The sequence below is a fragment of the Globicephala melas genome, chromosome 1, assembly GCF_963455315.2.
Source record: "Globicephala melas chromosome 1, mGloMel1.2, whole genome shotgun sequence".
NCBI classification, from domain to species: domain Eukaryota; kingdom Metazoa; phylum Chordata; class Mammalia; order Artiodactyla; family Delphinidae; genus Globicephala; species Globicephala melas.
In genome coordinates this window covers 158,984,351-159,006,704 of record NC_083314.1, presented here as the reverse complement: position 1 = coordinate 159,006,704, position 22,354 = coordinate 158,984,351, and the positions used below count along the sequence as shown (strand labels likewise).

Genomic DNA, 22,354 nt, shown 5'->3' with positions numbered 1-22,354 from the left:
GTGTGTTGGGGGGGTGTCTCCCATAGCAGCTTCAGGGAACCTGAAAAACCAGGTGTCTGGGGGGGCTGGGCCCAGACTGTTGCTCAGCTCCATCCTCTCCAGCCCCACATTTGGTTGTTCTAGGAGGACCTCAGCCAATCCTGCGTTGGGTAATAGCTCCTCTTTCCCTTTCCAGTGATTTTGCTTCATATCCTGTACCTTGGACACCCTAGGAGAACGAGATTTTTTCACTCTGGTGTCGTAAGCAAGGACTTTGGCTTCCAAAGTGGTGGGGCAGGGGTCAAGGGGTGTGGATAACAGGCTTGGCTTTCTTTTTTTCTTGAGGCTCACAGATTTTTTGAAAAATATCTTTTCATAAAGCTACTTAAGTCACTCCAGCTGCTGTTCAATGCAGCACAAAAGTGGGCTCCATGCTGCAGTGAAGGGTCTCCATTAACCCGGGGTAGCAACAGATGAAGTGGTTGCAGGGCTCAGGTTCGGCTTTCTACGTTCGCCACTAAGCAGGAAGATGACCTGAAAGTTAACCTAGCCCACGTGGGACTGGCAGTAACCTTCAGCCTTTGCCAGCGTTGGCCTTGGTTGCAGGAGAGCAGGAGCCTTGCAAGCTCCTGAAGTTCCCTTCTTCCTGTCTTCTCCCTGGGAAAATCCGGGCATGTTTTCTGAAACCAAATGAGGCCCCCTTGGCCTGAAGAAAGGGTTTCTGTGCGCTTCCTCTTCCCTTGAAGGGGGTCCAGGGAGGAATATGCCTCCCAGGGAAAGCAGCAATAGGTTTGTGCGCACACAGCAACCACCCCGTCCACCCAGGACCCGCCCGAGAGCGTTTGCTGCCTGCTGGTATGTGCCTCTTCCCACCTCCCCTGCAGCTAAAAGCTTGTCAGCCCGGAGAGGGTAGGCCAGTAATGGTGGGTGGGAGCCTCAGGGCCAAGGCTGGGAGAAGGAGGGAAGGTGGCTAGACTGAAACTTAGGTGGCTAGGCAGACAAGATCACGTCGGGGAGCTGTGACCCCAGCACTGGCCAGAGATCCCAGAGTCCTCACTCCTGGTCTGGGGACCGAACCTGCCGAACTGGGCCGCCCCCTCTCCCATACGCACTCCTTGCACCTGGAGCCCGACCTATCGGCTCGCGTCTCCGCCTCCTTGGCTTCACAATCTCGCTGCTTGTCCCACCCTACCTGGACCTAGTATTGGCTGCGAACGCGACTGCACCATCCTTCTTGCTCGGCTCCGGAAGGCGCCCCGGAAGCCATGGGTATGTGCAGAGGGTTTGGGTTAGCTCTTCTATGAAACTGCGTGGAAATAGCGATAAAAGCCTACACCACCACCCCGCTCTCCCGTTGTCCACACGGGGCCTGGGACTCGCGCCATGGCCAGTAGGCCCTGAATGGGGTCTTCTGAGCCGCGTGCCAGCGCCATCCTCCGCCCGCAGAGGTGCTGGTTCTGGCCGGATACAGCGCGCAGAAAAAGGACGAGCTGAGCCTGGCGCACGGGGACGTGGTCCGGCAGGTGTGCAATGGGCCCGCACGGGGCTGGCTGCGTGGAGAGCTGGGGGGCCGTTGTGGCCTCTTCCCCGAGTGCCTGGTGCAGGTGAGGCCGGGCCGGAGGTCGGGCGGGGGGTGGGGTGGCTCTCAGCGCGCGACCCCGGGAGCTGAGAGCCCCTCTGCCCGTGCGCTCATTCGTAGGAGATCCCTGAGACTCTCCGCGGCTCGGGGGAGGCGCCGAAACCGCGCTGTGCGCGCCGCCGAGGTGAGAGCCAGGGCGGTGGGCGAGTGCGCGCAGCACCCCCAGCCTCACACCAGGTCTTTCCAGCTCGCCGAGACGGGCGCGGCTCTGGGCGGGACTGCGTGGCCTCTGTGCGTCCCGTGATTGGTTCTCGAGTACAATGCTCCGCCCTGGGGCGGGGCCTGGAGGTAAAAGGGGGCGCTCGCGGCCCGCCCCTTCCCCCCCTCAGAGGACTGGGGCTCGAGGCTCCAGCGACCTCCCTCTCGTCCGACCCCAGGTCACCCAGGTCGAATCTCCGGGCCGCCAAAGATGGTGCAAAGTGAACTTCAGCTACAGCCCGGAGCAGGCTGACGAGCTGAAGCTGCAAGCTGGGGAGATTGTGGAAGTGATAAAGGAGGTGAGGGGATGAGATGATGAGAGGGTTTGGGGGGAGATGATGGAGTATGTCTCCGGATGAGGGGACATGGGTGCAGTGAGGGTGTGGATGATGGGACTGATGAGGGGCACAGAAATGGGAAAGTGGGGGAGCAAGGGAGGAGAGGGGTCATCGGGCAGAATCGGGAGAGGGGGGTGAACCAGGGTTTAAGATGCCTAGGGAGCCCCTTGGGGCAGAACCAGATGCCCCTTCGTCCTCCCCCCTCCCCAGATTGAGGACGGCTGGTGGCTGGGGAAGAAGAACGGGCAGCTGGGAGCCCTCCCATCCAACTTTGTGGAGTTGCTGGACAGTGGGCCCCCAAGTGAGACCTGGACCCTGTGACCCCGTGAACCCCTGTGACCAGACTCTACAATCTTCAGTGACCCTCCCCAGTGGCCTGAATGTGTGATCCACACATCTTGCCCCATCACCCCTTTGACCTCTCTCATGACCTAAACTGAATTAGCACCCGCCCCTAACCTCACTATCCCCCACCAGGCCTTGGTAACCCAGACATGCCTTCAATCAGCCTTGGTCCCCAGCGGGCTCCCAAGGTAAATTGGGTGGAGTGGGCAAAGAGGTGGTGAGTTCATCTTGGCTGGGAGGGGCGGGGGTGTTGGGGGGCTCAGCTTGTTCCTCGTCCTTCCCCCACTAGCTGAGCAGCCTGACCTATGACAGCCCTCCAGACTACCTGCGGACAGGTGAGCATCCAGCCAAAGGGTCCTTCAAATCCTCCTCCCCAAGCTACTCTGACTTGGGGGGAGGGGGAACCCAGCTAGACTGATGGAGGAGGGAGCCGATGAATGGTTTGGGGAGGGGGTTTGGCTTCAGTGAACTGACCTCCCTTCAGTCTCCCACCCTGAGACCTACAGGGTCCTGTTTGACTACCATCCCGAGGCCCCAGATGAGTTGGCGCTGCGGAGGGGGGACGAGGTGAAAGTACTGAGGAAGGTGTGAAAGGCACAGGGCAGGGGAGGGCACAGGGATGGGGGTGTTGAGAAGGGTGGGCTTGGGGAAGGAAGGAGCGTGGGGATCTGGCTCACCTCCCCACGGCATCTTGCTCTCCCAGACCACAGAGGATAAGGGCTGGTGGGAAGGAGAGTCTCAAGGCAGAAGAGGACTTTTCCCAGATAACTTTGTGCTCCCACCACCCCCGGTGAGTATGAAGCCAGGCACTCAGGTGGCAAGGGGCAGGCTACGCTGATCAAAGTTGGGGGTTGTGGCTCTCACGGGACACAGCTGGAGGGCCACCCACAAATGAGGGTGGACCTAGAAATGTGAGGGCTCCTCTTCAGATTCTGACACTTCTTTTCTGCATAGATCAAGAAGCTGGTCCCACGGAAAGTGGTATCCCGGGAATCAGGTGGGTGCCCGGGAAGCCTGGGATTGGGGGGGTGATCTCTGGGAGACGATCCACCAGTCCAGTTGCTCATAAACACCCATAGTTTCCCAGTGGTCCAGTACACCCTCTTAGGAGGTACCTCCCCATGGGACTGGTAGGAATGTATGTGGTCAGTGTTAGGAATGTGTCACTTTGTGTGTGTTAGTATGTTCCTGTTCTTCTCTCCAGAGAATGTGGCTGTCATTCTCATGAATGAATGTGTTCAGGTTTGTTTCATTTTGTAAGGAAATGTATGGATCAGTGTATCTGGGTCTTTGAGACTGTGTGTTCATGTATCTATTAAGTGTGTCAGTGAATAGTTCTGTTTATGCATCACTGTATTCGTGGGATGTGTCTTTAATTTATGTTTTAATGTAATATTTCACGTAATCAAAAACTATACATAATATATGTGTTTTCGAACTTAATAATGAGTGCCCATGGTCTGTCACCCAAACCCAAGAACTAGAAATTGCTAGTGGTTTGTGTGCTCCTCTCTTTCCCTTCTGCTACTTCCCCCACATCAAAGGTAACCCTAACCACTACCCTGAATTTTGAATAATTCCCTTGAGTTTTTAAAGGTACTCAATTTGGTATGTGCCTAATTTATTTTTGTTTGTTTTTGAGGTCTATAAAAATGGCATCATATGTTTATGGTCTTCTGGGACTTGCTGTTTCCAATCAACATTATGTTTCTAAGATTCATCCATGTTGTGTGTAGATGCAGTTCGTTTCTTTTTCTCTGCTGTATACTATTCCTTGTGAGACTGAACGCAAATTATGTATCTGGTCTATTCCTGATGTTGGACATTTTCGTTGTTTCTAGTTTTTATTTTTATTTTATTTTTTAATTCATTTATTGTTGTTTGCTAAAGCCAAGTAGAAGACGGCAATACTAGATGTTTAATATGTTTTAAACACAAACATTTGATAAGATACCAAGTGAAAAATGTACATTTATAAAACAGGAAACAGAAAATCTCCTTTATCTTTCCAATATAAACCAGTAGCCACTGCTGGCCCCAGGTCTGCCTCAAGCCTTCAGTCCCCTGGGAGCTGCTCTCTGGATATGGTGTGTGTTTTCAGGGACTTGCCCAGCCTCTGGCAGCAGGACTCCTGTTGCAGGAGCTGAGTAGTAAAGACAAGAGGGGTTAGGAGGGCTGTGATGAGGTTGCAAGGCTGGAACCAGAAGCAGCAGGGCTCTAGCATTTACTATTACAAATAGTGCTGCCATAGACACTATCATGTGCCTGTCTTCCGGTGTGCAGGTATAATGTTTCTCTAGGATATAGTCCTAGGAGTGGCACTGCTAGAGTGTAGGATATGTAAATGTTCAGCTTTTATGAGGTCAAGTCACATTGGTTTCCAAAGGGATTTTACACTTTTACCGCTACACCATTGGTATATAAGAGATCAAACTGATCCAAATCCTCTTCAACACTTGGTATTACCAGATTTCATTATTTTCGTGAATCTAGCACAAAATAGCATCTCATTGTGGACTTCATTTGTATTTCCCTGGTTAGTAATAATTGTAGAAGTTCTTTATATATTCTGAATTACGTGTTATACATGTTATAGATACTTTCAGTTTGTGGCTTTTCTTCTTTTTTTTAATGAGGTTTTTGATGAATAGGAGTTCTAAATTAAAAAAAATTTTTTGAAGTATAGTTGATTTACAATATTATATTAGTTTCAGGTGTACAACATAGTGATTCAAAATTTTTACAGCTTATACTTCATTTAAAGTTATTGCAGAATATTGGCTATATTCCCTGTGCTGTACAATAAATCCTTGTAGCTTATTTATTTATTTATATATCATTTTAAAAAATTAGATTCCACATATGAGTGATACCATATGATATTTGTCTTTCTCTGTTTGACTTACTTCGTTTAGTGTGATAATCTCTAGGTCCACCCATGTTGCTGCAAATGGCATTATTTCATTCTTTTTTATGGCTGAGTAATATTCCATTGTATATATGTACCACATCTTCTCTATCTGTTCCTCTGTCGATGGACATTTAGGTTGTCTCCATGTCCTGGCTATTGTAAATAGTGCTGCAGTGAACATTGGGGTGCAGGTATCTTTTTGAATTATGGTTTTCTCCAGATATATGCCCAGGAGTGGGATTGGTGGAATATATGGTAGTTCTATTTTTAGTTTTTTAAGGAACCTCCATACTGTCCTCCATAGTGGTTGTACCAACTTATATTCCCACCATGTAGCTTATTTCTTTGTTTGTTTGTTTATTTCTTTAAATTTATTTTTACGTGGGATCCCTGACCAGGGATTGAACTCAGGACCACGGCAGTGAAAGCACCAAGTCCTAACCACTGGACTGCCAGGGAATTCCCATTAATTATTTTACACAGAGTAGTTTGTACCTTTTAATCCCCTACCCCTATCTTGCCCTACCCGCTTCCCTCTCCCCACAGGTAACCACTAGTTTGTTCTCTATGTCTATAAGTCTGTTTCTATTTTGTTATATTCATTTGTTTGTTTTGTTTTTTAGATCCTACATATAAGTGATAAGCACATATACGTGATAACATACAATATTTATCTAGGAGTTAATTTTAATGCAAACATATCAGTCTTATTTTTAATAGTTAGCAGGTTTTTTCTTGTTTAAGCAATTCTTCCTGCCCCAAATTCAGGAAAACAGTCCATTTATATTTTCTTTAAAACTTTTAAAGTGTTGCTTTTCATTTTTAAATGCTTTTATCCATGCAGCATTGATTTTAATGAGTGATCTAATTATACTTTTTTCCATATGGACAGTCACTTGTTCTAGCACCATTTATTATTTCTGCATGTAGTTTTATTGTGTCATTTTAAAAATTAGATATCCTTTTTATTATTTTTATAGGACTATAGAAATGCACTGATTTTTGTTTATTGATTTTATAGCCACCCATGGTGCTGATAATTTCAGTAATTTATCTGTAAATCCTTAATAGGTTTTCTATGAAGATAGTCATTTAATCTGTGAGTAATGACAGTTTGGCTCTCTCCTTTCCACATCTTATATCTCTTAATTTCATTTTCTTGTTTAGTGGCTAGGATCGCAATACAATATTGAATAGAAATAGTGATGCTGAACATCATTACCATGCTCCTGATTTTAAATGGAATGCTTCAAACTTTTTCCCTTTAACAATGATGTTTGCTTAGATCTTTTGTAGGTATATTTTTGTCTGGTTAAGGAAGGTCTTTCTGTTTCTTTTGCTTAGAAATTTTATCAAGAATGGGTGTCAAGGGCTTCCCTGGTGGCGCAGTGGTTGAGAGTCCGCCTGTCAATGCAGGGGACACAGGTTCATGCCCCAGTCCGGGAAGATCCCACATGCTGCGGAGTGGCTGGGCCATGAGCCATGGCCGCTGAGCCTGCGCGTCCAGAGCCTGTGTTCTGCAATGGGAGAGGCCACAACAGTGAGAGGGCCGCGTACCACAAAAAAAAAGAATGGGTGTCGAATTTTCTCAAATTGTTTATATGAATCTTTTGAAATTATTATATAGGTTTTCTTCTTTAATCTGTCAATGTAATAAAGATATTTGTAGAATTTTCTAATATTAAGCCACCCTTGTATTCCTGGGATAAATTCAAATTGGTCATGGTTTATTATTTTTTCATATACTGTTGGGATACCTTCCCAGTTTTTTTTCTTTTCCTTCAGATTTTTGCATTTGTTTTTACTGTCCTCATCTGATTATCAGTATTATACTGGCCCCATGAATGAGTTAAGGAATATGTTTTTTTGTTTTTAAAATATCTTTTAGATCTTACATAAGATGGGAATCATCTTTCCTTGAAAGCTGGTAAAACTTACTTTACATTCATCTGGTCCTCTTTTCTTCCATTATGGGAAGATTTTAAACTACTTCAATTTCTTTATAGTTATAAGCAAGTCTGGCTTCTGGCTAAAATTCTTTCTTTCTTCCTTCCTCCCTCCCTCCCTCCCTCCCTCCCTCCCTTCCCTCCCTCTCTCCCTCTCTCTCTCTTTCCCTCTCTCTTTCTCTTTTTTTTTTTAAAGTGCATAGTGTTTTTAATATATATATATATTTTTAATTGGGGTATAGTTGTTTTACAATGTTGTGTTAGTTTCTACTGTACAGCAAAGTGAACTAGAGTTCCCTGTGCTATACAGCAGGTTCTCATTAGTTCTCTATTTTATACATATTAGTGTATATATGTTAATCCCATTCTCCCAATTCATCCCACCCCCTCCTTTCCCCCCTTGGTGTCCATACGTTTGTTTTCTACATCTGTGTCTCTTTCTCTGCCTTGCAAACCGGTTCATCTGTACCATTTTTCTAGATTCCACAAATATGCGTTAATATACATTTGTATTTCTCTTTCTGACTTACTTCACTCTGTATGACAGTCTCTAGATGCATCCGCGTCTCTACAAATGACCCAATTTCGTTCCTTTTTATGGCTGAGTAATAATCCATTGTATATATGTGCCACATCTTTATCCATTCATCTGTTGATGGGCATTTAGGTTGCTTCCATGACCTGGCTATTGTAAATAGTGCTGCAGTGAACATTGGGGTGCATGTGTCTTTTTGAATTATGGTTTTCTCTGGGTATATGCCCAGTAGTGGGATTGCTGGATCATATGGTAATTCTATTTTTAGTTTTTTTAAGGAACCTCCATACTGTTCTCCATAGTGACTGTATCAATTTACATTCCCACCAACAGTGCAAGAGGGTTCCCTTTACTCCACACCCTCTCTAGCATTTGTTGTTTGTGGATTTTCTGATGATTCCCCTTGTAACTGGTGTGAGGGGTTACCTCATTGTAGTTTTGATTTGCATTTCTCTAATAATTAGTGATGTTGAGCAGCTTTTCATGTGCTTCTCGGCCATCTGTATGTCTTCTCTGGAGAAATGTCTATTTAGGTCTTCTGCCCATTTTTGGATTGGGTTGTTTTTTTCTTTAATATTGAGCTGCATGAGCTGTTTATATATTTTGGAGATAATCCTTTGTCCGTTGATCCATTTGCAAATATTTTCTCCCATTCTGAGGGTTGTCTTTTCGTCTTGTTTTTCATTTCCTTTGCTGTGCAAAAGCTTTGAAGTTTCATTAGGCCCCATTTGTTTATTTTTCTTTTTATTTCCATTACTCTAGGAAGTGGATCAAAAAAGATCTTGCTGCGATTTCTGTCAAAGAATGTTGTTCCTATGTTTTCCTCTAAGAGTTTTATAGTGTCCGGTCTTACATTTAGGTCTCTAATCCGTTTTGAGTTTATTTTTGTGTATTGCGTTAGGGAGTGTTCTAATTTCCTTCTTTTACATGTAGCTGTCCAGTTTTCCCAGCACCACTTATTGAAGAAACTGTCTTTTCTCCAGTGTATATCCTTGCCTCCTTTGTCATAGATTACTTGACCATAGGTGCGTGGGTTTATCTCTGGACTTTCTATCCTGTTCCATTGATCTATATCTCTGTTTTTGTGCCAGTGCCATATTGTCTTGATTACTGTAGCTCTGTAGTACAGTCTGAAGTCAGGGAGTCTGATTCCTCCAGCTCCATTTTTTCCCCTCAAGACTGCTTTGGCTATTCGGGGTCTTTTGTGTCTCCATACAAATTTTAAGACTTTTTGTTCTAGTTCCATAAAAAATGCCATTGGTAATTTGATAGGGATTGCATTGAATCTGTAGATTGCTTTGGGTAGTACAGGCATTTTCACAATATTGATTCTTCCAATCCAAGAACATGGTATATTTCTCCATCTGTTGGTATCATCTTTAATTTCTTTCATCAGTGTCTTATAGTTTTTTGCATACACATCTTTTGTCTCCCTAGGTAGGTTTATTCCTAGGTATTTTATTCTTTTTGTTGCAGTGGTAAATGGGAGTGTTTCCTTAATTTCTCGTTCAGATTTTTCATCATTAGTGTATAGGAATGCAAGAGATTTCTGTGCATTAATTTTGTATCCTGCAACTTTACCAAATTCATTGATTAGCTCTAGTAGTTTTCTGGTGGCATTTTTAGGATTCTCTATGTATAGTATCATGTCATCTGCAAACAGTGACAGTTTTACTTCTTCTTTTCCAATTTGTATTCCTTTTATTTCTTTTTCTTCTCTGATTGCCGTGGCTAGGACTTCCAAAACTATGTTGAATAATAGTGGTGAGAATGGACATCCTTGTCTTCTTCCTGGTCTTAGAGGAAATGCTTTCAGTTTTTCACCATTGAGAAATGTTTGCTGTGGGTTTGTCATATATGGCCTTTATTATGTTGAGGTAGGTTCCCTCTATGCCCACTTTCTGGAGAGTTTTTATCATAAATGGGTGTTGAATTTTGTCAAAAGCTTTTTCTGCATCTATTGATATGATCATATGGTTTTTATTCTTCAATTTGTTAATATGGTGTATCACATTGATTTGTGTACATTGAAGAATTCTTGCATCCCTGGGATAAATCCCACTTGATCATGGTGTATGATTCTTTTAATGTGTTGTTGGATTCTGTTTGCTAGTATTTTGTTGAGGATTTTTGAATCTATATTCATCAGTGATATTGGTCTGTAATTTTCTTTTCCTTTTTTTTTTTTTGTGGTACGCGGGGCTCTCACTGCTGTGGCCTCTCCCATTGCGGAGCACAGGCTCCGGACACGCAGGCTTAGCGGCCATGGCTCACGGGCCCAGCTGCTCCGCGGCATGTGGGATCTTCCCGGACCGGGGCACGAACCTGTGTCGCCTGCATCAGCAGGCGGACTCTCACCCACTGCGCCACCAGGGAAGCCCTGTAATTTTCTTTTTTTGTAGTATCTTTGTCTGGTTTTGGTATCAGGGTGGTGGTGGCCTCGTAGAATGAGTTTGGGAGTGTTCCTTCCTCTGCAATTTTTTGGAAGAGTTTGAGAAGGATGGGTGTTAGCTCTTCTCTAAATGTTAGATAGAATTCGCCTGTGAAGCCATCTAGTCCTGGACTTTTGTTTGTTGGAAGATTTTTATTCACAGTTTCAATTTCATTACTTGTGATTGGGCTGTTCATATTTTCTATTTCTTCCTGGTTCAGTCTTGGAAGGTTATACATTTCTAAGAATTTGTCCATTTCTTCCAGGTTGTCCATTTTATTGGCATAGAGTTGCTTGTAGTAGTCTCTTAGGATGCTTTGTATTTCTGCGGTGTCTGTTGTAACTTCTCCTTTTTCATTTCTAATTTTATTGATTTGAGTCGTCTCCCTCTTTTTCTTGATGAGCCTGGCTAATGGTTTATCAATTTTGTTTACCTTCTCAGAGAACCAGCTTTTAGTTTTATTGATCTTTGCTATTGTTTTCTTTGTTTCTATTTCATTTATTTCTGCTTGATCTTTATGATTTCTTTCCTTCTGCTAACTTTGGATTTTGTTTGTTCTTCTTCCTCTAGTTACTTAGGTGTAAGGTTAGATTGTTTATTTGAGATTTTTCTTGTTTCTTGAGGTAGGCTTGTATAGCTATAAACTTCCCTCTTAGAACTGCTTTTGCTGCATCCCGTAAGTTTTGGATCGTCATGTTTTCATTGTCATTTATCTCTAGGTATTTTTTTATTTCCTCTTTGATTTCTTCAGTGATCTCTTGGTTATTTAGTAATGTATTGTTTAGCCTCCATGTGTTTGTGTCTTTTTTAAAAATTTATTTATTTTATTTATGGCTGCGTCGGGTCTTTATTGCTGCACACAGGCTTTCTCTAGTTGCGGCGAGCGGGTTTCCCATTGTGGTGGCCTCTCTTGTTGTGGAGCACAGGCTCTAGGTGCACAGTCTTCACTAGTTGTGGTGTGCGGGCTGAGTAGTTGTGGTGCTTGGGCTTAGTTGCTCTGTGGCATGTGGGATCTTCCCTGAGCAGGGCTCGAACCCGTGTCCCCTGCATTGGCAGGTGGATTCTCAACCACTGAGCCACCAGGGAAGCCCTATGTTTTTTTTCCTGTAATCCATTTCTAATCTCATAGCGTTGTGGTCAGAAAAGATGCTTGACATGATTTCAATTTTCTTAAATTTACTGAGGCTTGCTTTGTGACCCAAGATGTGATCTATCCTGGAGAATGTTCCATGTGCACTTGAGAAGAAAGTGTAATCTGCTGTTTTTGGATGGAATGTCCTATAAATATCACTTAAATCTATCTGGTCTATTGTGTCATTTAAAGCTTCTGTTTCCTTATTTATTTTCATTTTGGATGATCTGTCCATTGGTGTAAGTGAGGTATTAAAGCCCCCCACTATTATTGTGTACTGTCGATTTCCTCTTTTATAGCTGTTAGCAGTTGCCTTATGTATTGAGGTGCTCCTGTGTTGGGTGCATATATATTTATAATTGTTATATCTTCTTCTTGGATTGATCCCTTGATCATTATGTAGTGTCCTTCGTTGTCTCTTGTAACATTCTTTATTTTATTTTATTTTATTTTTTATAAATTATTTATTTATTTTTGGCTGTGTTGGGTCTTCGTTTCTGTGCGAGGGCTTTCTTTAGTTGCAGTGAGCAGGGGCCACTCTTCATCGCGGTGCGCGGGCCTCTCACTGTCGCGGCCTCTCTTGTTGCGGAGCACAGGCTCCAGACGCGCAGGCTCAGTAGTTGTGGCTCACGGGCCCAGTCGCTCCGCGGCATGTGGGATCTTCCCAGACCAGGGCTCGAACCCGTGTCCCCTGCATTGGCAGGCAGATTCTCAACCACTGCGCCACCAGGGAAGCCCACATTCTTTATTTTAAAGTCTATTTTATCTGATATGAGTATTGCTACTCCAGCTTTCTTTTGTTTTCCATTTGCATGGAATATCTTTTTACATCCCCTCACTTTCATTCTGTATGTGTCCCTAGGTCTGAAGTGGGTCTCTTGTAGACAGCATATATATGGGTCTTGTTTTTGTATCCATTCAGTGAGCCTTTGTCTTTTGGTTGGAGCATTTAATCCATTCACGTTTAAGGTAATTATCGATTTGTATGTTCCTATGACCATTTTCTTAATTATTTTGGGTTTGTTTTTGTAGGTCTTTTTCTTCTCTTGTGTTTCCCACTTAGAGAAGTTCCTTTAGCATTTGTTGTAGAGCTGGTTTGGTGTGCTGAATTCTCTTAGCTTTTGCTTGTCTGTAAAGCTTTTGATTTCTCCATCGAATCTGAATGAGATCCTTGCCGGGTAGAGTAATCTTGGTTGTAGGTTCTTCCCTTTCATCACTTTAAGTATATCATGCCACTCCCTTCTGGCTTGTAGAGTTTCTGCTGAGAAATCAGCTGTTAACCTTATGGGAGTTCCCTTGTATGTTATTTGTCGTTTTTCCCTTGCTGCTTTCAGTAATTTTTCTTTGTCTTTAATTTTTGCCAATTTGATTACTATGTGTCTTGGCGTGTTTCTCCTTGGGTTTCTCCTGTATGGGACTCGCTGCGCTTCCTGGACTTGGGTGGCTCTTTCCTTTCCCACGTTAGGGAAGTTTTCAACTGTAATCTCTTCAAATATTTTCTTGGGTCCTTTCTCTGTCTCTTCTCCTTCTGGGACCCCTATAATGTGAATGTTGTTGCATTTAATGTTGTCCCAGAGGTCTCTTAGGCTGTCTTCATTTCTTTTCATTCTTTTTTCTTTATTCTGTTCCACAGCAGTGAATTCCACCATTCTTTCTTCCAGGTCACTTATCCGTTCTTCTGCCTCAGTTATTCTGCTATTGATTCCTTCTAGTGTGGTTTTCATTTCAGTTATTGTATTGTTCATCTCTGTTTGTTTGTTCTTTAATTCTTCTAGGTCTTTGGTAAATGTTTCTTGCATCTTCTCGATCTTTGCCTCCATTCTTTTTCCGAGGTCCTGGATCATCTTCACTATCATTATTCTGAATTCTTTTTCTGGAAGGTTGCGTATCTCCACTTCATTTAGTTGTTTTTCTGGGGTTTTATCTTGTTCCTTCATTTGGTACATAGCCCTCTGCCTTTTCATCTTGTCTATCTTTCTGTGAATGTGGTTTTTGTTCCACAGGCTGCAGGATTGTAGTTCTTCTTGCTTCTGCTGTCTGCCCTCTCACCTTTGTTTTTTTACTCTAGTTTGTCAGTCTTTTTCTTTGGTGATAAATTGATGAGTTTAGACTATATTAATCATAATTATTTTACAATATTTTTAAATGTTTATTTTCTCCTTTTTTTCTTATTTCACTTTTTTCATTAATTTAGAATTAGTACACTTTATTGTTATTATTTTAGTGGTTGCTCTTGAAATTTGCCATGTATATTTAACTTAACAAGTCTAAATTCAAAGTCTTAACCTTTCTCCTGAACAAAATCTCCAACTATTATTTTTGAATTATTTCTCCTTTCAATCCTGTCAGTGTTTGCTTTATATATTTTGAGGCTTTGTTGTTAGGCACATGTATATTTGTCATTGTTATCCCTTCCTGATGTACTTACTTGTTTATCATTATAACCTCTCCCTCTTTGTCTTCAGTAATTTTTCTCATCTTGAAGTTTGTTTTGTCTGATATTAATATATGGTTATTATTATAGTTACTATTTATGTGATATATCTTTCTCCAGTCTTTTACTGTCAACCTATTTGTGTCTTTGAATCTGTTGTTCACAGTATATAGCTGGATCTTGCTTTTTAAATTCAGTTTGACAATCTCTGCCTTTTATTGGGGTGTTTAGGTTAAGAGTTAGCAAATTATGGTCTGTGGGCCAAATCTGGCTTGCCATCTTTTTTGGGGAATGGGGGTTAACAGCTTTATTGAGATATATTGACATACCATACAATTCACTCATTTAAATGTACAATTCGGTGGTGTTTAGTAGAGTCATAGTTGTGCAACACCACCACAATCAATTTTAGAATGTTTTCGTCACCCACTGTACTCTTTAGCCATTACCCCACCAGTCTCCCCATTCTCCCCTCCTCATCCCAAGACAACCACTAATCTACTTTGTCTTGATAGATCTGCCTACATTTCATATACATGATATCATACAATATATGGTCTTCTTAATGGGCTTCTTTCACGTCAAATAATGTTTTCAGGGTTTAACCATTTTGTAGTATGTGTTGTACTTCATTCCTTTTTATTGCCCAGTAATATTCTATTGTATCACTTTTTCCATTCATTTGTTGATGGATATTTGGATTGTTTCTACTTTTTGGCTATGAACTTTATTAGTGTACAAGATTTTATGTGGACGTGTTTCCATTTCTCTTGGGTATATACCTATGAAAGGAATTGCTAGGTGATATGATAACTCTGGTTTAACTTTGGGAAGAACTGGCAGACTGTTTTCCAAAGTGGTTGCACCATTTTATATTCCCACCAACAGTGTATGAGGGCTCCAGTTTCTCCACATTCACACCAGTACTTGTTATTATCTGTCTTTTGATTGTAACCATCCTAGTGGGTATGAAATGCTATCTCATTGTGGTTTTGCTTTGCATTTCTTTGATAGCTAATGATGTTGAAAAAATCTATCTGAGTCCTTTGCCCATTTTTTAATTGGGTTGACTTTTTACTGTTGAGTTGTTGGAGTTCTTTATATTTTCTAGATAAAAGGCCCTTATCATATGTATGATTTGCTAATATTTTCCCCCGTTCTTTGGGTTGTCTTTTCACCTTCTTGATGCTGTCCTTTGTGCGCAAAAGTTTAAAATTTTGATGAAGTCCCACTGACCTATTTTTTCTTTGGTTGCTTGTGCTTTTGGTATCATATCAATGAAACCAATGCCAAATCCAAGGTTGCACCCTATATATATTTTTTTTAATGCAAATGGTCCTGAGAGATTAAACTGTTGATTTGATGCTTATTCATACACACGTGTAAAGGACTGATGAGGAAGCCTTTCTTTTTTATAAATTTATTTATTTATTTAGGCTGTGCTGGGTCTTCATTTCTGTGTGAGGGCTTTCTCTAGTTTTGGCGAGTGGGGGCCACTCTTCATCGCGGTGCGTGGGCCTCTCATTGTCGCGGCCTCTCGTGTGGCAGAACACAAGCTCCAGACGCGCAGCCTCAGCAGCTGTGGCTCACGGGCCCAGTTGCTCCGTGGCATGTGGGATCCTCCCAGACCAGGGCCTGAACCCGTGTCCCCTACACTGGCAGGCAGACTCTCAACCACTGCGCCACCAGGGAAGCCCTGCACCCCATATTGATTGAGTTCTCTTCAAGCATGGCAGTAAAGCTGTTCATCCTCCACCTATCCCACCCTGCAGAACATCCACATGGACCAAGGCAGTAGGGGGTGGGGGAGGGATGGGAGCAGGCAAGAACGCTGTCAAGCACAAGTGCTTCTCCAATTATTTTATGTCTTTGGTCAGTATCCAAGCACTGAAATGGTTGTTTTGCCATTTTTATCCAGCTTTATAGTTGCTGTGTGGACAGAGTATTTAACCACCACCTACCTCACTCGGCCATAGTCAAACCCTGCTTCTATTACCTCTTCCTTTGAACATTGCTTTCAAATTTTCACTCCTTGTCTCATTCTACTTCTAGTTTACTAATTCCCTCTCTAGATTTTTATCTAGGTTTAATCCGCTGTTTAACCTACACATTGCATTTTATTTCATATATGCTATTTATCATCTCTAGTAGTACAGAATTCTTTTTTTTTTCCCTGTAAAATCTTCCTGTTTATTCCTAATGGTCTTTTGTTGCATGCTCATCCTTTATTTCTTCAAATATACTCTATGTAGCTATGCTGTGTTCTTTTCCTGACACTTCCAGTATCTGCTGTGTGTTGCGTCTGCTGACTCCTGCTCTCAGTGGCCTGCCCTCTCGTGTGTTTTAGGATCTTTGTGTATGATCTCAGTGTGGGGGAGTTCTGTACACCTCTGTAGGGGAAAACTTCTTCCGGCGAGGACTCGCTTTTACTTCTGCTAGTAGCCAGAGGGTGCAAGGCTCTCGCTGCTGTCTGGCTACCGAGCTCTGGGCCTGTGATGAGCCAAAGGAGCAGAACACGGGGCACCTGCTCCTCATCACTGGCCCCAGGCTCTGTAGCCGCAAAGTCGTGCTGCCCTCTCACTTCCTTTCTGGCCCCAGTTCCTCCCTTTTTTGTGGGCTTCTCCTACCTCTTTTATGTCCAACAGTGCCTTAAAATTGTATTCTAAGCAGGATATAATTTCTCTCTAGCGGGAGGCCCCCACAGAGCACCTGACCAGCCACACTACAAGAAGCAGGAGTCAAAGTTAACATTTGCTGAGCTTTGACTATATGGCAGACGCTAAGCACCTCACGTGGATTAAGTCACTCAAACCTCACAACAGCCCTATGTGTATTCTTGTTATCCATGTTTTGTGGGTGAGGACATGAGGGCACAGAAAGGTTAAATTACCAACCAAGTTCTCACACAACCGGTGAGTAATAGAGCAGGAATTCCAAGTCTGCTGTCTGGCTATAGGATCCATGCTCTCGCCCACTGCGACCCACAGTCAGGGGATTTTGTTTGTATCTGTGTGTGATAGTGTGTATGCAAGTCAATTTCAGCATGTGTGCATGTGCCAGAGTAGCTGTTCCTGTGTCCGTGGATATGAATGTCACTTGTGTGACTGCCTTCAGATGCTCACTCTGATGTCGCCTTCTCAGGACCATCTCATTTAAAATCATACATTCCCCTGCTTATTCGTCCTCTGTACTACTAATAAATCCCTAACACACTACACAGTTTACTCCTTTTGTTTATGTCTGCTTCCCCAGTAGAACATGAGCTCATTCTGGCTGCTGTGGGGAGAGCACACCGTAAGCAGGGTGGGTGCAGCCCAAGCCCAGGTTGGAGGCTGCTGCGACAGTCCTAGTGAAGACGGTGTGACTCAATCTAGAGTGCTTAGTGGTGGAGGTGGGGATGAGTGGCTGGATTCAGGATGTGTTTAGAGCAGACAGGACTCGCTGATGGTTTGCATGTGCAGCATACGGAAATAAAGGCGTCAGGGAGGACTCCTCAGTTTGTCGTCTGAGTGAGTGGGCGAGATGGGGAGCAGTGGCAGAGGGGCAGATTCTGAGGGCAAGGAGGCTGGGAAGCAAGAGTTTAGTTCTGGCTATGGTAAGTGTGTGATGCTAAGTTAAGTGGAAATATTGAGAGGGCTGTCGGGTATGAGTCTGGAGTTCAGAGAAGAGGAAGGGGCTAGAGATGAAAATTTAGGAGCTGTTGGCTTATTGATGATAATAAAACCCGTAAGACTGGGTGAGATCTCTCAGGGAGTAGATGTGATAGAGAAGACGGAGAAGGGAGTGTGGGCTGGAAGGGGGAAGGACGTTGCCTTGGTCCAGGAAGGAGAAGCGTCTGAACCAGCCATGGGCACTAAGCCGAGTACAGGTCTTTGAAAAGCACGGATTAAAAACTGGCAGGATTTGGACCCATCTCCCCACGAAGCCTTCCCTGACAACTCTTTGGGGTGCTCCCATGGTCAATGTCCCCAGAGCTCCCAGGAGGCAGGGTCCAATATAATTCATCTCCTGTCACTAGTCCCCTGTGCACAGCACAGTGACTCTTAGATGAATGGATGAGTGAACAAATGCCCCACTCCCCTCTCCCCTCCCAGCTCCTATTAAGGAACCCAAAAAGATGATGCCCAGAACAGCCCTCCCTACGGTCAAGAAGCTGGTGACAGCCCCGACTGGGCCAAGCAAAGCCAAGTAAGGAGCAGGGTGGCGGAGGGGGAAAGAGGAGGGTACGGAAGAAATGCTGCTCCCTGCCCCCATCCCCGGTTCTGATGGAGAAATGTTTCAGCCCATCTTGGACACCCAGCGGAGACAGTCAGAAGCGCCCTTCCCGAAACTGCAGTAAGTGTCAATGCCTCCCTGCAGTGGGGTGAGGCCTGGGGTGTTGTGCTGAGGGACAGAGATGGGGAGAGGCTTGGGGTCCAAGTAGGCCCGGGCCCCTGAGGGTCTGCTCTCACAGGCTCTAGCAGCAGTTTCCTCAGTGGGTGTCCAGGCCAGAGTGGCAGAAAGCGAGCCCAAACCCAGGCTTCACAGCAACACTCTGCAGCCGGTCAGGTGAGAGGCCTAAGACATGGGAGAGTGGGGATCTTGGGCAGAGTCTGGTTCTCAGGGGTGTGGTGTGAAGGATCCCAGGCCGAGGGGAACCAGACTCAAACTGTCCAGGTACCCAGCCCTCGGCTGCGACCTCACCCCCATCCCCACAGGGCGAAGAGCAGAGCAGCCTTACAAAGGCCCCTCGTGTGAATAAAACCCCAACTCTGGACAAGACCCCCGGCCTAGAGAAGACCCCATCTCCGGATAAGGCCGGCAGCCCAGAGAAGACCTCATCTCTGGACAATGCCCGCAGCCCGGAGAAGACCTTGTCTCCAGATAAGGCCCCCACTCCAGAGGAATGCCTAACTTCAGATAAGGTCCCTATCCTAGAGGAGACCTCAACGCTGGAGGACAAAGCCCCCAGACCAGACAGGGTCTTTTCTGTGCATGAGGTCCCGGTCCCAGAAGTCCCACCTGGTCCAAAGATGGCCCCTCCTGGGGACGAGGCCCACACCCTAGGAAAGGTCTTGACCACCAAACAGGTGCTCTCTGAAGAGGCTTCCACCCGAGACAACACTCAGTTCCATCACTTCTCTCCGGAGGAAGCCCTGCTAAACGCCAGGTCTCTTGGGGCCAGTGGGGCTCAATCCCAAGAGGAGGTTCACATGCCAGAGGAGCATCCCCTCTGCACGGTGAAACGTCCCCTGGATAAGAGGGACAGCTCCCCTCTCCAGTCCGAGTCCGCGTCCAAGTCAGGGTCTACGCCTGCCCTTGAGAAGGCCTACCTCCGGGAAGAGGCTACCACTCTCCTGGAGGAGGCACCAGCGAAGGATGAGGCCACCCCCAAAGAGGAGGTGTCCCCCGAAGAGGTATCCCCTGCTCAGAAGAATCCACATCCTATCGTGCTGACTCCAGAGCCCCAAATGACTCCCACCCTCCACCCCTCGGCCCCGCAAAATCTCACAGATAGCAAAAGTGACAGAGACGACATGATGAGGATAAAGGACGAGGTGGAGGCTTTAAGGAGGTCGCTGGAGCTGATGGGGGTGCAGCTGGAGTAAGTGGGGAGGGGTGCGGGGAGGGGAGGAGAGGGGTGCGGGCTCTAGGCCTGCCCGGCCCACCCCTTCCCCTCGGTCTCGCGTCCGCAGAAAGAAGCTGACTGACATCTGGGAGGAGCTGAAGAGCGAGAGAGAGAAGCGCGTGTTGCTGGAGGTGGGCGGGGTGCGGGTCCCCTGCGGGGCTGGGGTGGGGTGGGGGTGGGTGGCTGGCACTCCCCAGACGCCCTCTCTCCACTAGGTTCAGATGACACGGAGGACCCAGGAGTCCCGGAACCTGGGCTCCATCCACGCGCAGACGCAGACGCACTGAGGGTGGGCCCGGGAGGGACTACGGCGGGACCTGGAGCGAAGTCGGGCTCCGGCCACCCACGTCCTTGCACACGATTTTGGGAAACGCAAGAAAGTAAACTCTGCCGTGTACGCGCGCCACGCCTCCCTGGTCCCTGCAGGGCGGGGTCTGCGCGGCGGGGCGGGGCTGGCGTTCTGCGCTCCCGTCCCTCCGCTTTCCTGGCAGCCGCTCCTGGGCACATCTGGCCAACATGTGGCTTCCATTACCGTTCCCAAGGCCTGCGCATGGCTATTTTTATCCACCGGATGGCGAGGGGGGAGGGTGTCTCCTTCGGACGCTAGTCCCCGCGCTGGAGAAATGGCCGGCAGGAGGGGCCCAGGAGGGGTCGGGCCTCTGCCCGGGGGCCGGATTCCAGAATCCAGCTGTGCGCCAGGGGAGGGCTCTCCAGCCCGGAACCCTCCCAGTTGCCTTCACTGTCCGCTCTGGAACGCAGTGACACACGAACTCCACAGGCCAGCTCAGGCACCCCAGGTTACATTGGGCCTAATAGCGCCTGAGCGTCAAGGTTAGGGTTCCGAGGCCTTGTGTGCGTGCGCGCGCGCGCGTGTGTGTGATTGCAATGATGCAGAAAACGAGGGCATTTGTAGGGACAGGGGCAACGTGTACCCGGGCGTTTGACGGTAAGGAATGCAGTTGTAAGGAATGCGGTTGATTTTTGTGTGTGCGCCTGTGGTGAGGCGGTGGAGTGTGGGTGCAGGAGTGTGTTTTTGCCATGTGTGAACTGAACGCAAGCATGTGTGCTGAGGCGTCGGGTGGGTGGAAGGAGGTGGTCAGCCTGGTAAAGGGGTCTCAGCCCTGGGGCCCCCTGCATGGCAAGAGCTTGGGAGTCGTTGGGGGAAGGATAACAGAGGGAGACTGAGTCACTGAGAATGCAGCTTTCATTGGTCACGTCACCTCTTAACCGTCCCCCAGAGAGGGGATGGGGACCCTGCGTCCTGCCCTACCCCCAGGGCCTTCTGGCTGGACGGGAGAAGGGTGTCTCCCAGGGGACGGGAATCCAGGCCCAACAGCACCAGGGGAGCCGTGGGGGCGGGGCCTCCATAGCACCGTGGGCAGGGGCAGTCCAAAGGTCCTGGGGCAGCTCGAAGCCCCCGTGCATATCCAGTACGCTCTGGGGGCCGGTCAGTAATAGTGCATGCGGCCCAGGGTGCCCGTGCCCGTGGGGCTGGGCCCCAGCGTGCCGGTGCCCAGCAGGTCTGGCTGTCCAGTGCGCCAGATCTCCCGCAGGATCCGTTCCCGCTCCTCTAGCCGCTGCGCCCGCTCCAGCTCCTCCGCCGAAGTGAAGACGTTGACGCTCAGGGGCCCGTCGGGCTCCGTGGACACCTCGGGGCCCGGCCGAGTCACCGTATCCTCATCGTCGTCGTCGTCGTCGTCCTCGGCCTCCAGGGTGCTGCTGTGGGGGTCCCGGCGCGGAGTGGGCCCTCGGGGCCGCGGGCGGGGTGCACAGGAGATGCTGATGACTAGTAGGCACAGGGTGAGCAGCAGGCCAAAGCAGACACCCAGCACGAAGTAGAGGCCGAAGCTCTCGGGGTTAGCTGGGGGTCAGAGGGCAGAAGTCACGGAGGGGGCCTGGCGCGTGGGAGTCATCCCATCTCTAAAAGACTCCAGGTTCTAAGTTTGGGGGGCAAGGACAGTACCCTCTATTTGAGGGACCTTAGGTAGCCGCCATCGGGAAGTCGGGGGAGTGGGGGGCGGTTTGGGAGTAAGTGACTGGTTGAGGGTGGTTACAGTGGCAGGGGCGTGGAGGAGGGGAGGGAAGGGGTGGAGTGGGGCCTGAGGAGGCAGGGAGGGGTCCAGGTCCCGGGGTCTGCCCTCACCGCGGATGTGTGCGTAGGCCGCCAGGCTGTTGCTGAGCAACTCCATGTCCCTTCGGGGGGCATCCATGCTTCTCTGGGGGAGCAGCTCCCCTGTCAGCCTGCGAGGTCAGCAAGGTCAGACCCTTCTCCCCCTCTGGAGCCGACCCTGACCCCGCTTTCTCCTCGGGGCAGCTCTGCTCCCTGGAAGGGCAGCCCCAGCCAGGCTCCACCCTGGAGAGAGCGGCTTCCTAACTTCGTTGCCGACCTGGGCCCTGGCTGGGGGACCCTTCCTCTGGGCGCAGACGCCCCAACACCTGAGGGTCGGGGGAGTGAGCCGCAGGAGGCTCCGTCCCCTGGTGGGTTCCCCAAACGAGGCCCGCTTTCGCCGTCCGGGAATCGGGATGGAGGAGAGAGACGCGGGCGCCTTCCTTACTCCCTGGGCGGGCTCCGGGAAGGGAAGCCGCCTCCCGCTCCCATCCCGCCCGCCCGGCGGGGACCCCCGGGCCCGGAGGCCCGGGCTCACTCACCGTCAGCGCCCCGCTTCCCCGCTGCCCGGCCCCGGCGCGTCCGGCGGCCGCAGACACCCGGGGCCCGGCCGCTCCCGCCCCGTCCGGTCCCGGTCACCTGCCCGCCCAGCTCGGATCCCAGGCCGCGGCAGCGCGGGCCGGACAAGGGCCGATGGACCAGCCGGCGGAAAGTTTCCTCCGAGGAAAGAGGAGGGACTGGGCGGGGCGG

The 22,354-nt window shown here is 47.6% G+C and overlaps 2 protein-coding genes across 6 annotated transcripts; one reads left to right on the top strand and one right to left on the bottom strand.

Annotated features, from left to right (window-relative positions):
• Positions 1–1,200: 1,200 nt before the first annotated feature.
• On the top strand, positions 1,201–21,424 carry SH3D21 (SH3 domain containing 21). Of its 4 annotated transcripts, none has more exons than XM_030869217.2 (16): positions 1,201–1,248; positions 1,426–1,583; positions 1,679–1,849; positions 1,996–2,115; positions 2,365–2,455; positions 2,632–2,687; positions 2,789–2,834; positions 2,984–3,084; positions 3,203–3,289; positions 3,454–3,496; positions 17,984–18,077; positions 18,172–18,224; positions 18,343–18,437; positions 18,587–19,473; positions 19,565–19,628; positions 19,713–21,424. In XM_030869217.2, the coding sequence occupies exons 1-16, from the start codon at positions 1,245–1,247 to the stop codon at positions 19,782–19,784; spliced, it is 2,142 nt and encodes a 713-aa protein (XP_030725077.2). In that variant the 5' UTR covers positions 1,201–1,244; the 3' UTR covers positions 19,785–21,424. The 4 variants fall into 4 exon arrangements, with proteins under 4 accessions (XP_030725077.2, XP_030725070.2, XP_030725094.2 ...); XM_030869210.2 differs by having other exon boundaries at positions 1,679–1,906; XM_030869234.2 differs by having other exon boundaries at positions 1,201–1,583; positions 1,679–1,742.
• On the bottom strand, positions 20,690–22,321 carry EVA1B (eva-1 homolog B). 2 transcript variants are annotated; one of them, XM_030869300.3, is made up of 3 exons: positions 22,147–22,321; positions 21,641–21,738; positions 20,690–21,358 (listed from the first exon to the last, which is right to left on the bottom strand). In XM_030869300.3, the coding sequence occupies exons 2-3, from the start codon at positions 21,705–21,707 to the stop codon at positions 20,946–20,948; spliced, it is 480 nt and encodes a 159-aa protein (XP_030725160.1). In that variant the 5' UTR covers positions 21,708–21,738; positions 22,147–22,321; the 3' UTR covers positions 20,690–20,945. The 2 variants fall into 2 exon arrangements, with proteins under 2 accessions (XP_030725160.1, XP_030725163.1); XM_030869303.3 differs by lacking the exon at positions 22,147–22,321 and having other exon boundaries at positions 21,641–22,131.
• Between the last annotated feature and the right edge of the window lie 33 nt (positions 22,322–22,354).

Coding starts and splice junctions, on each gene's coding strand:
- SH3D21 (XM_030869210.2), top strand. Junction 1,584..1,678: donor TCCCCGAGTGCCTGGTGCAG/GTGAGGCCGGGC, acceptor GCTCATTCGTAG/GAGATCCCTGAGACTCTCCG. Junction 3,497..17,983: donor AGTGGTATCCCGGGAATCAG/GTGGGTGCCCGG, acceptor CTCCCCTCCCAG/CTCCTATTAAGGAACCCAAA.
- EVA1B (XM_030869300.3), bottom strand. CDS start 21,707: ATGGATGCCCCCCGAAGGGACATGGAGTTGCTCAGCAACAGCCTGGCG. Junction 21,359..21,640: donor GGCCTACGCACACATCCGCG/GTGAGGGCAGAC, acceptor TCTGACCCCCAG/CTAACCCCGAGAGCTTCGGC.